Source organism: Perna viridis, chromosome 5 (assembly GCF_037379345.1).
Source record: "Perna viridis isolate PV_CMFRI_1.1 ecotype Kerala chromosome 5, ASM3737934v1, whole genome shotgun sequence".
NCBI classification, from domain to species: Eukaryota; Metazoa; Mollusca; class Bivalvia; order Mytilida; family Mytilidae; genus Perna; species Perna viridis.
In genome coordinates, this window is record NC_142449.1 from 1,301,378 (window position 1) to 1,316,274 (window position 14,897).

The 14,897-nt window shown below is 33.2% G+C and overlaps 1 protein-coding gene across 6 annotated transcripts in view; it reads left to right on the forward strand.

Annotated features, from left to right (window-relative positions):
* Nucleotides 1–14,897, forward strand: part of LOC148615538 (uncharacterized) — a 62,825-nt gene that overhangs the window by 15,584 nt on the left and 32,344 nt on the right. For 4 of the 6 annotated variants that reach the window (XM_088581865.1, XM_088581867.1, XM_088581868.1 and 1 more), the window contains 3 exons: nucleotides 8,647–8,750; nucleotides 10,682–11,914; nucleotides 13,962–14,074. In XM_088581865.1, the coding sequence (XP_088437991.1) occupies nucleotides 8,654–8,750; nucleotides 10,682–11,914; nucleotides 13,962–14,074 (1,443 nt within the window). In that variant the 5' untranslated portion in view covers nucleotides 8,647–8,653. Of the gene's footprint in view, nucleotides 1–4,562; nucleotides 4,621–5,711; nucleotides 5,982–8,646; nucleotides 8,751–10,681; nucleotides 11,915–13,961; nucleotides 14,075–14,897 lie in introns of those variants that run through there. The other 2 variants (XM_088581869.1, XM_088581864.1) reach the window with 2 other exon arrangements.

A 14,897-nucleotide genomic window follows, 5' to 3' on the forward strand; every position in this document is an offset into this window, starting at 1 on the left:
TCACAGCCATTGGACTAGAAAATTTCCGTGATTTTGTCCTCAACACTTCCTGATATTAAGCTTAATCTTACATTAAAAAAAATTATTTATCCTTCAAATTTTTCTGGACCTTTGAGCCCTTTGAACTTACACAATTTTTCAAATACTTTTTATTTGAACATTTAACATGAGAGCGCATGGGGTATGTGATCACACACACTAAGGTTCTTTAATTTCATTATAAAAGAAAAGTATGAGGGTCTTTTATTGTAGTCAAGTTCAGTCAAAACCATATCAGGCTGGCATTACAAGATCATTGCTGTGATGATGGTTAAAATTTACTGAGAAATGTCTTGATTTCTAAGATTCAAGGTCAGACAATTGATCTGTTCAGGGTATTATCATTGTTATCTGTTTACTTTTATTTTTTATTTTTTATTTTACTTTTTATTAGGTTTTTGATTTATCAAAACACCTTATGTCGCTGGTCTATCACTGGAACTTCCCTACTATTTCTGAACACTACACAAAAATAAAGTCCAAATGTAATTCCTTTCATAGCATTCAATATCTCTTTTACTACCAGTAAATTTGTTTCTTGCAATTATTCAGCTCAATAATATTCTATTATTTCTGCAAATAGAATTGAGATCTAGTCTTCATATCAACTGAAGATTTGGTTGTATTTAGGAAATATAGTTCTTGTTTGTTTGTTTGTTTGTTGGGGTTTAACGTCCGAGCAGCAATATTTCAGCTATATTCAGACGATGAACATGAAATTGATGATAAAATGAGCATGAAATGATGATGAAATGATAAAGGGATGGGACACAAGGACAATGCTGTCTACAAATTTTAAATGCCACTGGAAATAGGGAGAGGTGGGTAGGGTCGGGCAATTTAGCCCCCTGTGGCAGAGCCATATGGTTCCTACTCCAGGAGAATACCACAGTAGGGTTCTTTAACGTGCGAGGAACGTGGCATCTTTCCCAACACGGTGCACCACTATGGTTTGCGGTTAGGTTTTCTGTATTATAGCCTGACAACCCCAGCATGTAACACACCAGGGGTACCCCATTCCATCACCTGGGGCACACAACCCAGTTGTTCTGTGGGCAGAGCACCCTAGCCACCATCTAGGGTTCTGAGCACTATTTAGTCGCCTTTTACGACAAGCTTAGCACTGCTGCAGGCTTATTCTTTTGACACCCGGACCTGCACAAGGCAAATTTAGTTCTTGCAGTAATGTGTCAAGAAACATACAATGTGTTAAGCATGTTCCATTTAATACACTTATCAGTCAAATTCTCCAGCCTTTCATTAATAGTTTTTTCATAAATAAACAGGAAGTGAAGAGCAGTGATTTTAACCAAGTGAAATTGGCAGAAAAATTCAAATTGATAAAAGTTTTAATGTTTTGGAAATCTAATGTTAATCAAGGAAATTTTTTTCCGTTACTGAAATTGTTTTTAATTGAGTGCATTGTATAAAAAATAATTAGTTACTGTAGTTTTTTAATGTTAATACAAATTAAATTATGGACAGTTTAAATTATTTAGGAAAAAGGTGAAATGGAACAAAATATGTATTTGTGTGTGAAGTTGGATAAGAAGTATGGATTGACGTCCGGTTTATATGTATAAGGGAAAAAACAACATACGAAAAATGCAAATGAATGATTACAATTTTATTTTACATCAGGTAATCTTCGAAATTTTGTTCATGCTGCAATTTTCACAAGAATAAAAAATATTCAGTACTGACAGCACTTTGATATTTATGTCTTTTTAGCTTGATGTAAAGCACTTTTGAGTATTTTTATATAAGGCACTATGCAAATGTGTTTTTTTATTATAATATTATTAGATTATTTAATATTTGTTCAACGAGAGGGAGTTTCTCATGTTCATCTCATCAAGCGGTTGCCGTGAGACCAGATGAGTGTAAGAAACTTCTGCGAGTTGATATAATATTTAATAATCTGTTTATCGCTGTTTTGCAGAATTCTAAGGTATTAGTTTTCTATTATTTTCAGTTGTCTTGACCTAAATATGTAAGTTTTGTAAGCGCTGCAAAATTTCCTTTCGGGTCTATTTTCCAGTGATGTGCTATGTGACATCACATATGTTGTGATGCTGTGATACATGTTTTTTTTTGAGGGCCACGTTTAAAATTTGTGGAATAATTTTGGGATTTATTAATTCTAATTGGGTAAGTTACTGTATTTAATCATTTTCCATTGTAGACTAGAAAATATTGCAACAAATTAGCCATTATTTTATATGCAGTAAACAAACAGACAGTTATTTGGGTCATCAAATATTCCTACGCTGTTGCTTGTATGTCACGTGGGGACATAGAAACTAAAGATAGTTTTCATTCTCACTCGACTGGCGTGAGATTGGAAATTATCATATAGCAAGATCAAAGGGATTTTAAACAAAATAGCGATAACAAACTTTCTCGCTGAAACTATTTGACATGCTTTAATGAAAGTTGACACGAATGTTCCTGCAGGTATCCTGCACAAAAACTTTTTTTATCCATTAAAAAACATGGCTGCTATGTCTATTTATAGAACGTAAAGCTACTTATATCAAGGTATACAACTCAAAAACAGGAATAGAGAAAAATAGGGATGACCATCCCTCTTCAGATTGAAGAGCTCAACAAAAGTCTCCATAGGGTTAATTTTTATAAATACTTCTTGCTCATGTTAATGCCTTTGAAAGGCTGTAAAGTACATTTTTTGCGGTGTTTCACCAACAACCTGAAAACAGACAGAAAAAACAGCACTTGATTGATAACATGATCCTTAGGATAAAAATCTCTATTTGATAGAAGGATGACTATTGTTAAAAGTAATTGCCATTGATAGGCAAAAAATGATGTTTTTTTTTACAGTTTTTAGCCAACATCTAGATAGAAAAAATTTTCAATTGATGAAGTGATCTTTACTATTAGGCCTTAAAAATCTTTAACGGTTGAAAGTTGTAAGATGAGTCCTTGTTATGAAGTTCAAATACCATCAGGTGACTGGAAGGGGTGTTTTATTAACTTACTTATGTTAACTTTAAAGGGGATATTCTTTTTGTGAGCTTGTTCCTATTGTTCCTATTGGTAATATGGTAATGTCTTTGCATGATAACAGTCTGCATGGATACAATGTCTGTAAAATGTCTGTGCAAAGTCTTCTGCATTGTTTCAATGTCAGTAATGTCATTAGCATGGTATCATGATATAATGTCAGTATTATGTTTTGAATGTCTTTTGCATGGTACTTTATCCATATGATGTCTTTCATACAGTGTGGTATCTGTATTCACAAGTGTGACACAATCCTTGGAATTATTCATGCCAATTTCTTTCTACTTGATCCTGTATATTATATCATCAAGTTCTCCCATTTTTTTTTTGTGTGACAATTTACCTGTTAATGAGTGCTTGTCTTATCAATACTACCACCTAATCAAGATATTTTCATGGGTCTAGAGGTGCTATTGATCAATCAGAATTCAATTATTGATTCTGTGCTAGATAATTGATCTGATGTGAAGGAGTTGTAAAGTGTTGAGGAGAGAAGGAAGGTACTCTAGTATGTGGTCAGTAAATATATAGAGCTTTTCATAGAAGTAAGATGATTGCTTCAGGTCACTGTTTTTCTCTGTTGGTTGGTTACCTGTATTTGTTTTACATGTACACACTGGTATATTATCTGATAAAAAGAAATGGGTTTACACTTGAATCAAGTTCACTATGAAGGATAGTGGGTATTTGTTCATAACGTTGATGGTCAGTACTGTATTTAATCTAAGTGATCAGATATGAGATACTGTTATAGAAATGTAACAAGCAAACCCTCTGCTGTCTGGGAGATCATGTTCTGGTAGGTGTAAGAGTATGTAACTATTATCAATTTATAACAGTTAAGGAGGCATCTTGCTTTAAGAGTTAGCATATCTTAAGGTACGTGACCCCCATTAATTTCATAGTGGATTTCAACAGACCCATTTTGAAATATAAAATAAATTCCACTGCTTCAAACTCAATTAGACTTGACTACAATGTACTATAGAACCATGTATAGTTTATATGAGAGTGTCAGAATAATTTCACCATCAGTTTTGATTTTTAGCACCTATGCTTGAGAGACCTGTAGACATAAAAATAGACCACTGACAATTGGAAGAAAAAAGGAATTATATCCGTGTTTAACAGAAAATCAAGGGGAGTTAATTGTGATCCCATACCTTAATTTAATTCTTACTGTAAATTAATATCCACACAAGATGGGCTAAATATTTTCCCAAAGTTAGTACCAAATATTTTTTAAAACATGAAACTTGGTTCACTGTATAATGTAATAAATTACAACATGTAACATGCATCTTATACATGGTGATTGTGTGTTTGACATGGAGGTAATAAGGAATATTATATTTTCTGACTAATTATGTAGGAAACTGTGTTTTCAGTGTTAAATGTTAGATTTGTGTTTTTTTTTTTTCTATACATGTAGTTCATGTATAATAGGATGGTTGTTAATAATTTGTCTACAATTTTAAATGCCTTTGTCTGAGAACCATGTGGACTTTAACAGTAATAGGTTTTTTCACTTTCATTTATCCACTGGATACGAAGGTCAGGCAGGATTATTTGTTAAACACAATGGAAGCCATTAAGATGATCTTCTCATTTAATAGATATTTCTACACGTTTAGCACCGTTGTGTTGTCAGCTGTGTTTTAGGATATTTCTACACGTGTAGCACCGTTGTGTTGTCAGCTGTGTTTTAGGATATTTCTACACGTGTAGCACCGTTGTGTTGTCAGCTGTGTTTTAGGATATTTCTACACGTGTAGCACCGTTGTGTTGTCAGCTGTGTTTTAGGATATTTCTACACGTGTAGCACCGTTGTGTTGTCAGCTGTGTTTTAGGATATTTCTACACGTGTAGCACCGTTGTGTTGTCAGCTGTGTTTTAGGATATTTCTACACGTGTAGCACCGTTGTGTTGTCAGCTGTGTTTTAGGATATTTCTACACGTGTAGCACCGTTGTGTTGTCAGCTGTGTTTTAGGATATTTCTACACGTTTAGCACCGTTGTGTTGTCAGCTGTGTTTTAGGATATTTCTACACGTTTAGCACCGTTGTGTTGTCAGCTGTGTTTTAGGATATTTCTACACGTTTAGCACCGTTGTGTTGTCAGCTGTGTTTTAGGATATTTCTACACGTTTAGCACCGTTGTGTTGTCAGCTGTGTTTTAGGATATTTCTACACGTTTAGCACCGTTCTATTGTCAGCTGTGTATTAGGATATTTCTGCATGTTTAGCACTGTTGTGTTGTCTGCTGTGTATTAGGATATTTCTACATGTTTAGCACTGTTGTGTTGTCAGCTGTGTTTTAGGATATTTCTACACGTTTAGCACCGTTGTGTTGTCAGCTGTGTTTTAGGATATTTCTACACGTTTAGCACCGTTGTGTTGTCAGCTGTGTTTTAGGATATTTCTACACGTTTAGCACCGTTGTGTTGTCAGCTGTGTTTTAGGATATTTCTACACGTTTAGCACCGTTCTATTGTCAGCTGTGTATTAGGATATTTCTGCATGTTTAGCACTGTTGTGTTGTCTGCTGTGTATTAGGATATTTCTACACGTTTAGCACCGTTCTATTGTCAGCTGTGTATTAGGATATTTCTGCATGTTTAGCACTGTTGTGTTGTCTGCTGTGTATTAGGATATTTCTACATGTTTAGCACTGTTGTGTTGTCTGCTGTGTATTAGGATATTTCTACATGTTTAGCACTGTTGTGTTGTCTGCTGTGTTCATGATATATTAATCTTTGGTTATCAAAGAGTTTTGCTGACACATAGTTTAATTGTGCAGAAGTTTGTTGTCAGCTTTTAAAATATCAATAATTAAAATGTAGGAAATTGTTCACTGACTTATATAAAAGAACACATATTATAGAATTGAATCCTATTGATGACAATTTCTGTTGGGTATGATTTTACACATTTTATAATTGATAAGGAATGTAATGTTTTACAAGATTATAATATACTTATCAAACATTTCTGATTTCTTTGATGCAAATTCATTTTTCAACATGTATTAATTCTAAAGCTTAAATTACAGTTTGCCCTTGAAATAAAACAAACTTGATGTTCTTGTTTTGGGAAATGGTTATGCCTTCATCTTGAAGATCACCTTAATTGACAGGCATTATGTGATGCGGTGAAGTACAATTCCAGTAGATAAGGATTTTTTTTTTAAAAATACTTTGCTTTCATGATACTACAACTGTATGTAACATCATGAAAAAAAAATCATAACTTTGAATTTCATGTGAACAGTATTTGTGTGTTTTTAGTTGATGTGATGTGCTGCTGTGAAGGGCGCTGTTTAACTGCTATTTGTTTATGTCTTATCAACGTGTACATGTAGAAGTTTGTCAGTCTCATCTCCATTGCACAATTCAACAGTTACAATGATTGAAGTACCATTTTATAACAATAAGAGAGTGGACATAATTTTAAACAACTAACAGTAAGAGGAGTCAATCAATGACCATGACAAAATCTTTTTTATTTCATACTCCCTTTGTATCTGCATGTACAAGTTTGACATTCTCATCTGCTTTTACAAGTTAAACAGTCTCATATGTATGTACAAGTTTGACAGTTTTATCTGTTTGTATAACTTTAACAGTCTTATCTGATTGTACAAGTTTGACAGTCTCATCTATGTGTACAAAGTTTGACAGTCTCATCTGCTTGTACAAGTTTGACAGTCTTGCATGCATGTACAAGTTTGACAGTCTCATCTGTTTGTACAAGTTCGACAGTCTCATCTGTATGTACAAGTTTGACAATCTCATGTGTTTGTACAAGTTTGACAGTCTCATCTGTATGTGCAAATTTGACAATCTCATCTGTTTGTACATGTTAGACAGTCTCGTCTGTATGTACAAGTATCACAGTCTGGTCTGTACGTACAAGTATCACAGTCTGGTCTGTATGTACAAGTATCACAGTCTGGTCTGTACGTACAAGTATCACAGTCTGGTCTGTATGTACAACTTATTTATTTGAGATATTTTTTTTGCCATTTGTAGTGGCTACTATGTCCTATTAAAAATTTCTATGTTTTTTTTATTATACTTATATATGAAGTTCACATGTACTACTGTACAGTAAAGATTGTACATGATGTAGTTTGATTGTCATGATTATAGCTTGTTGTTATATCATGTCAGTCTTGATAAATGTTGCTGAAGTGATAACTCTGGGTTCTGCATACTTTACACTAGAATTCTGACATGTAACCTAAGTAATCACTAGGAATTTCACTTAGTTAAACTAGAATTCTGTAACATGAATTTATGCATTACTTTGTAGAAGGAAAGAAAAAAGAGGTTTTATTCAAAACTTGAAAAGGGAAAGAGATACTAGTCTAATTCATTATTTCCTTATGAAAGTTAACTAAAAGCTGTTTTATAGAAAGAAATCATACATTTATGACAGCTATTATAGTTAGTTTTGTAAAGAGAAATCAAATATACATGTATGATGACTGTTATAGTTTTGTTTTGTAAAGAGAAATCACATATACATGTATGATGGCTATTGTAGTTTTTTTTTGTAAAGAATAATCAGACCTACATGTATATGATGGCTATTATAGTTTGTTTTTTAAAAAGAAATCATACATGTATAATGGCTGAAATATTTTGTTATAAATATCTCCATAAGCTACAAAAAGGTACTTTATAAGTCTTAGAGTGCTGGTAAGATATAAAATTACTCTTCTATTTAAATCACTAATATTGTTAGTGACTTCTTGTACTCGTAATTTCGGTACTTTACTTTTGCATATGATTTGCATAATGATATATTACTGTACTACTCCACATAAAGTTGCTGATCAAGGCCTTGTATACCATCATAGCATCATATTTCTAGCTTCATACAAGATCAAAGTGTGCTTCTTAAACATCATACACATGTGTTCTTTAAATATCATACACATGTGTTCTGTGTCTGTTTTCTTCTTGTATGAGAATGGGAAGTTTACATTAAAATATGAAATGATCAGTTAGCATTGACAATTATCCAGTTTTATATATATACATTTCCTGTTACCCGGGGCAAGTGAACTTTGGGTCAGGGAAAGTTAGGTACTTAGTTACACTTTCCTGTGGCAAGTTGAAAACTTCATATGCTGTGAGGATTTGTTTGGTTCAGAAAGCAGTCATTGACTTTGGGAAAGTTGATTTTATATGGATTTTTCCCGAGGAAACCTCAATTTCTGAAAAATCCTAGAACACTGGTTCCATGATCAATATCATAAGCGACCCAAAGATCACCAAAAAAAAAATGAGAAAAACCTAAACATTACATGCACCTACTGGTAATCAGTTGTTTTGATTGAAAAACATTCAGGTCATCATGGTTAAGAAAGAGGAATCATATTGAGGGAACCAAGATTTTAGCAGAAGTTATCTGATCTTAGAGCGTATCGCATTCATGCCATTTCTAATGATGAAAGCAAGCCCAAATTAGTGGCATAGAATATTTGACAGTTAGTTACTTTGAAGACTTCAGTCTTTGATTTATATTTGCAAGTTTTGAATTGTTTTCGTACTTAAATGCTTATTATTTTCAGGTTTGGTATGGATGTAAATAAATGTATCTGTGTGTTAATCCTACTTACAGTGGAGGTAGTTACAGAATCAATCAATGGAGCACAAAATAAGGCAGGAAAATCAGGTATCAATCAGACATATATCTTATTACATGTAGTTGTCAATCAGACATATATCTTATTACATGTAATTGTTATTGGATGTTTATCCTTCTTTCAGTCTTCCTTTCCATCAATCTGTTCTTTATAACTGTGTCAACACTCTTTTATTGACATTTTTCAATGAATTTTAAACAAACCTGATCCATACTTACTGTAGTCTATAAGCTCAAAGTGTCTGTATAATAAGATTAACATTCATGGTTATAAGTCAGATGTCAAGGTCACAATTTCAAATTTTGACACCACAATAGGACAAAACACTTTGCCATGCCATTATTTTGTATTAATTTTGAACTGAGCACTTTTTTAAGTTGATGTGTATACAGAGATCTGTTCAGTATTGCCAAGAATCTTAGTTTTTAAGTATCAGGGTTTTATACAAATCTGGAAGTATTAGATACCAAAGACTTAACACACAGAAATCAACAGAAAAAAATTAACTTAAATACAATGAGCAACTGTGAACTCCACTAAAACTTGGTGGCAAAGTATAATGGACTAACAAGGAAATATATACATCAAGGAAACAAACATTGCTGGACATTGAACCTGTTCATGTTTCAAACTTGAAATCAATATCATATTGTGTTTTGGACACTTTCTTGAGAAGAGTCAAAAGTATAATGTGATCATCTTGGTTATAAATTTTAACAAATTTATTGTGCATATTCATGTAATATAATGATTTAAATGTTTAATAGTTACATTTCATAACATTAAAAACAAATTATTGTTGTATGTGAATGTTCAAGTATTATAAATTGAACAACATTTTCAGTGTTATGATTTAAATCAAATCCTTTCAAACAGATCAGATAAGTTCACTTCTCTATCCAAATATTTATTTTATATTCTTAAAGAAACATTTGTCCCTGAGATTTAGCTGTGAGTCAGACCACTTTTACTGTATCTAACATTTCATTAGGTTAGATGTGGATAATGTATGCCCTGTAGGCAAAAAACATCTAACAGATAGATCTGTGGTTAATTGAATATAATTTCCTTGTTGGTATTGAAGACACAAACCACCTGATCAATGAAGGATTGTTTTTACTTCAGTGTTAATGTCAGGAGGTTATAAACTGATCAGTCCTGGCCATCAAATAGCTTTGTCAGTGTAGATATTTAGTTCAATGCTGCAAGCCATACAGTAGAACAAGAAATCAGTCAATACATTTATAGTACTTTTTCATCACAAAGTAACAATGTTAGCTTGTAGGTATAACTTAAAGTAAAATCTCTATCTTGATGTCTCATTCAACAATGTTTCTATCTTAATTCATTTCTTCCACACATAGATGTACACATCACACAATGACTATGCTATTTTATATTATGTTATTTTTATCAGTAAAAGTACAATTTCTTTAAATGGAAACTTCTTGTTGTGCAGTTTTATATAGGCTTTCTAAAACTCTTTGAATCTGTATTGAGTTCTGATTCACATCTGATAGAACTTTCTGTAAAAAAAGGAAGTGTTAAAAACTTATCTTATTATACCCCCTTTAAAAATTGTTTTGGAGGGGGCTGGAAAAAACACCCTGTCTGTCTGTCTATAGATTTTTTAGTCTTCATTTCTTGGAAGTAATGCTCCTAAAACACCTAAAGGATTTTTATGAAATTTTATAAGGTTGGGCATCTTAATTAGATGTGTATGAAGGAATATGATTACTGTCCAAGGATTCCAAAGGGAAATAATCAAACGTGTGTGTATTACATATTACATCCATTTGGATTATGAGCTAGGCCCTTTTTGACTTCTGTCAAAGTGGCTACTGATCACACTGAGAAAGAATACAAACCCTATGTAGATTAATGTGAAATCTTTACCTACATGTATAATAGGGTAATTAACTAACATATACATGATACTCCTTTGTTTCTTATGTTCCAGCTGTTGGCCAGTTATCTCAGAATTCCAATTTTGACAGTAATGTTGTAAATCAAATCCAACAGAAAAATAATCAACCTTCCCCTGGTGGGGCTGCAGTTCAGAGAGCTGTTGGACAGTTGCAAAGCAATCATGTTCAACAAAAACCTAAAAAGAGGAAGAGACGAAGGAGGACTCCTGATCCTATGGGAATACCTGTACATCTTAATGATGGCAAAATAAACAATCTTAGTCAATCTAATAACATTCCAAATTCCCACCATGTTAAACAATCTAATAAAAGTGGAAGCTTGCTTGGAGAAAGCAAGAAAAGCAATGTAGCAGCTTTTTCACAGGTTAATTTAAACAAGCCAAAAATTGAAGTTAGTACTAAAAGTCCAATAGAAAACAATATTGTGAACTCATTCAAAAATGTTGAAAGTAATAAAGTGAAAACATTTGACATCAATGATAAGCATGATGATCAAGTGGGAGTCAATTCTAATAATTTACATGCAATAGAACCTGCTCAATCTATAAATAACCAGGCACACCAGGAAGTAAATAAGCTAGATAACAATGCTGGCATAGAAATTCCAATGCAGCATGTGGCTAATCAAGGTCGTGGTGACATTCCAGTCCAAAGTAACAATAATGGCAATTTTGATCATCAACCAGATCTACCCCAACAACAGCAACAACAAGCTCAACAACAACAACAATCCCGGCGGGAGGATTCAAACCAACAACCATTTCAGCTCCCTAGTGACAGCGCTAATGTAAGGGCACCTTATCAGAACCAAAACGGTCAAGATTCTCAACCTAAAAAAGAAGATATGAGAATAATGTGGGACTGGAGTGATTTTCTTATAAACTATGAACAGTATGTTATGCCAGAGCAAAAAGTAAGGAGAGCTCCACATGCCACAACTGGAGAACCTTGGCCAATGCCACAATACTATACTGCTAAGAAAAATAAAGTTTATAAACTGAACCGTGATAAGTTCCATTTCCGTATTGTGAAAGAGTCCTGTGATATCATAGAAAAAGCTATAATTCGTTATAAGGATTATATTATCAATGATACGATTCTGGATATGTATGATAATCTACAGCATGCTCAAGGATCGAGTTTTCAAGATTTAGGAGAGAAATACGAGAAGGATATTTATAGGCGGGCACCATATTTAGATTTAGTCACCGTGAAAATCAGGCGTCCATGTTCTAAAATGCCAAGTGATAAAATGGATGAATCTTGTAAGTAAATAATATCCATGTACATGTATGTTCAGATATCTGAGAAAAGTGATAAGATTGATACGGTGTGGTCTATAGCTAGTTATATATAGATTGTGCTCTTTGGTAATGCTTTGTTCAAATTATTTCTCCACTTAAGATGGTAAATAAGATTTTCAATATTCAATCTTACCATAGAGAGCAGAGAAATAGTTTAAAGGCTGAAGAAAAATAATTTTTCTCCTATGAAATCTGTAACTTGCAAATGCAGACTTTTTATTACAAATGTCATGAAACAATAATGCTTTATGTAAAACTTAAATTCAGAAGCACTGACATGGTTTGCAAGATTGAATTCCGACAAACTTCCAATCCATGTTTTTATACCCACAATTCTTCATTTACTTAAATTTCTCAAAAAGTGTAGTTGCAGTATATTACTACAATAAACAGTGGTACATGTGTGTGAATTGTATCATTTATTTTGGTTTAAAATTTTCTTTTTTGATTTGACCTTAACAATCAAATGAACTTTGACATTGCTTTATTTATTCCAGGAAACAGGTAGTTGTATGTCATAAACTAAATTAATAAGTTTTAATTGAAAATGAACTGATAACCTGGGATTTTATTTGCATTCATAAATCTTGCTTTGTTATTTGATCATGTACACTGTACTTTTGTTAAATTGGAATAATTTTCCTTGTCACAGAACATGCTGATTGTATATTTGTGTAGATTGACAGATTAAGGCTGTAGGTATACATGTACTTGTACCACACTTAAATTTTAATTGTATAAGTAAATAAGTATATAAGTTTATGAAAACTATAGTTTAAGGGTCATTTATGTCAATTAATGTTTAAGTTAATGATAGTATATTGCTAGTGTCAGGTGGCAGATTGCTGACTAATTAGATCATATTCATGTTTTCTGGTATTAATTAAATATACATATATATATTTTTTGATAAATCTCATATACATTTAAAGATCAACTAAATTCAAACATACATGTACATACACATCATTGTGGGTGCAAAACAAGAACTAAGGATTAAATACACCAGTATTAGGAGATGTCTTCCATCACAAACCTAAAACATAAACACTTAGAAATCGATGATAAAGAAAAACTATTGACCAAACTTTACAACAAACGTGATGACTTTTCATTCAGAGTTGGCAACATCCCTTCAGCTCCTGCATATGGAGTGTTCATATCACAACTCATACGTTATGCCAGAGCTTGCCGAAACTACGCAGACTTTTTATATCACGCTAGAACTCTAACAAATAGGCTACTGGAACAGGGTTATGTTGCTTCAAGATTGAAGTCATCACTACAGAAGTTTTATGGTCGTTATCATGAACTCGTGGATCGTTATGGTGTATCCATCAGCACCATGAAAACTGATTTATTCAACGGGTCATAGTTTTCCTTTCCTCGTTGGTCTACCCCGGACTTGACTTTTTATGAGCAACTCGACGGGTGTTTCTAGAAAAGCAGAAGACGCTTACCCTACCGGTACACCTGGTCCATGCCCCCAGTTTTTAGTGGAGTCCGAGTTGCTCATTTACTTTTGTTACTTTGTATGTATGATTTTAGTTACTTTATGTTCTTTGTTGTGTATGTCTGTTTTCCATGTCTGGTCTTTGTCCCTGGATTACATTCTTTTGATTACCACTTTAACCTTGGTTCCCTTGATTACTCTCTCAATAAAACAGCACTATGTTGTCTGGTAGAACTGTTGGTCATTTTTGTGACCTTGATTTTGTGACTTAGATCCCCACACAATTTCATGTAGTGATGTCAAGTTGATCTTTAAACATACATGTACATGTACTTTGACATGCATGTCGTTTACAGTCACTGACCTACAGGACAATTTTATACTTTATTCCTTTAATTTCAGAAGTAACATGTTTTATTAGTGGGTAAAAATTTATCTATGATTTTGCAATGTGATAATGCCCTTATGATTGAAGTTATTTTTATACATGTATTACATTCATTACATAGACTATGTTACACTGGTTTGTAGATATCTCATTTTATACTTTGACAGATGATCTGTTTGTGAAGAGGAAAGCAACTTACATCTGGGCCAATGAAGTCTGGGGTGCCATCAAAGGTTTAGAGACATTTAGTCAGTTGGTATTCCGAGGTGTAGATGATGAGGTAGGTTTAAGGATTTTGGGATGGTGTCAGAGGGCTGAAGAATTAAGTATGTTCATATTCAGAGGTGCAGATGATGAGGTAAGTTAGAGATTTGTGGGGTAGTGTCAGAGGGCTGAATGCATTAAAAGATGAACACTAAAGGTATTCAGTATATTGGTATTCAGAGGTCTACATGACAAGGTAGATTAGAGGAGTTTTGGGTATTGTCAGAGGGCTAAAGGTATTCAGAGATTTAGATGACGAGGTACATGCAGGTTAGAAGTTTGGGTGATTTCAGAGTGCTTAAGGCATTCAATATCTTAATATTTAGATGTGCCGACAATGAGGTAGGATAAAGGGACCGAAAATTACTACGAGGAAATTAAATGGCTGTTAACAAGTAAGTTTGAAATGGATTGTGGGTCATTTTTAGCTCACCTGGCTGAAAGCCATGTGAGCTATTGTCATCACTTGGTGTCTGTTGTCGTCATCATCTGTCATTGTCGTTGTTAACAATTTTTATATGCCCGTCTAAGATGGGGCATATTTTGGTATACCGCTGTCAGTCCGTCTGTCGTCAACACTTCGGTCAATGACTCAAAAACACTTTCACCAACTTTTATGAAACTTTGGTGATTTGTTGATATCTATTGATGTAAGCTCCCTTTCAATTTTTATAAATTTCAGATTTTTTGTTTCCGTGTTAAGAAATTTTTATACTTAAAAGAAGGGGGATTTTCAAGTTTTCGGACAATAACTCAAAAACACTTTCACCATTTTTTATGGAACTATGGTGAATTGTCTATATCTGTTGACACAAGTTCCTTTTTGATTTTTATAAATT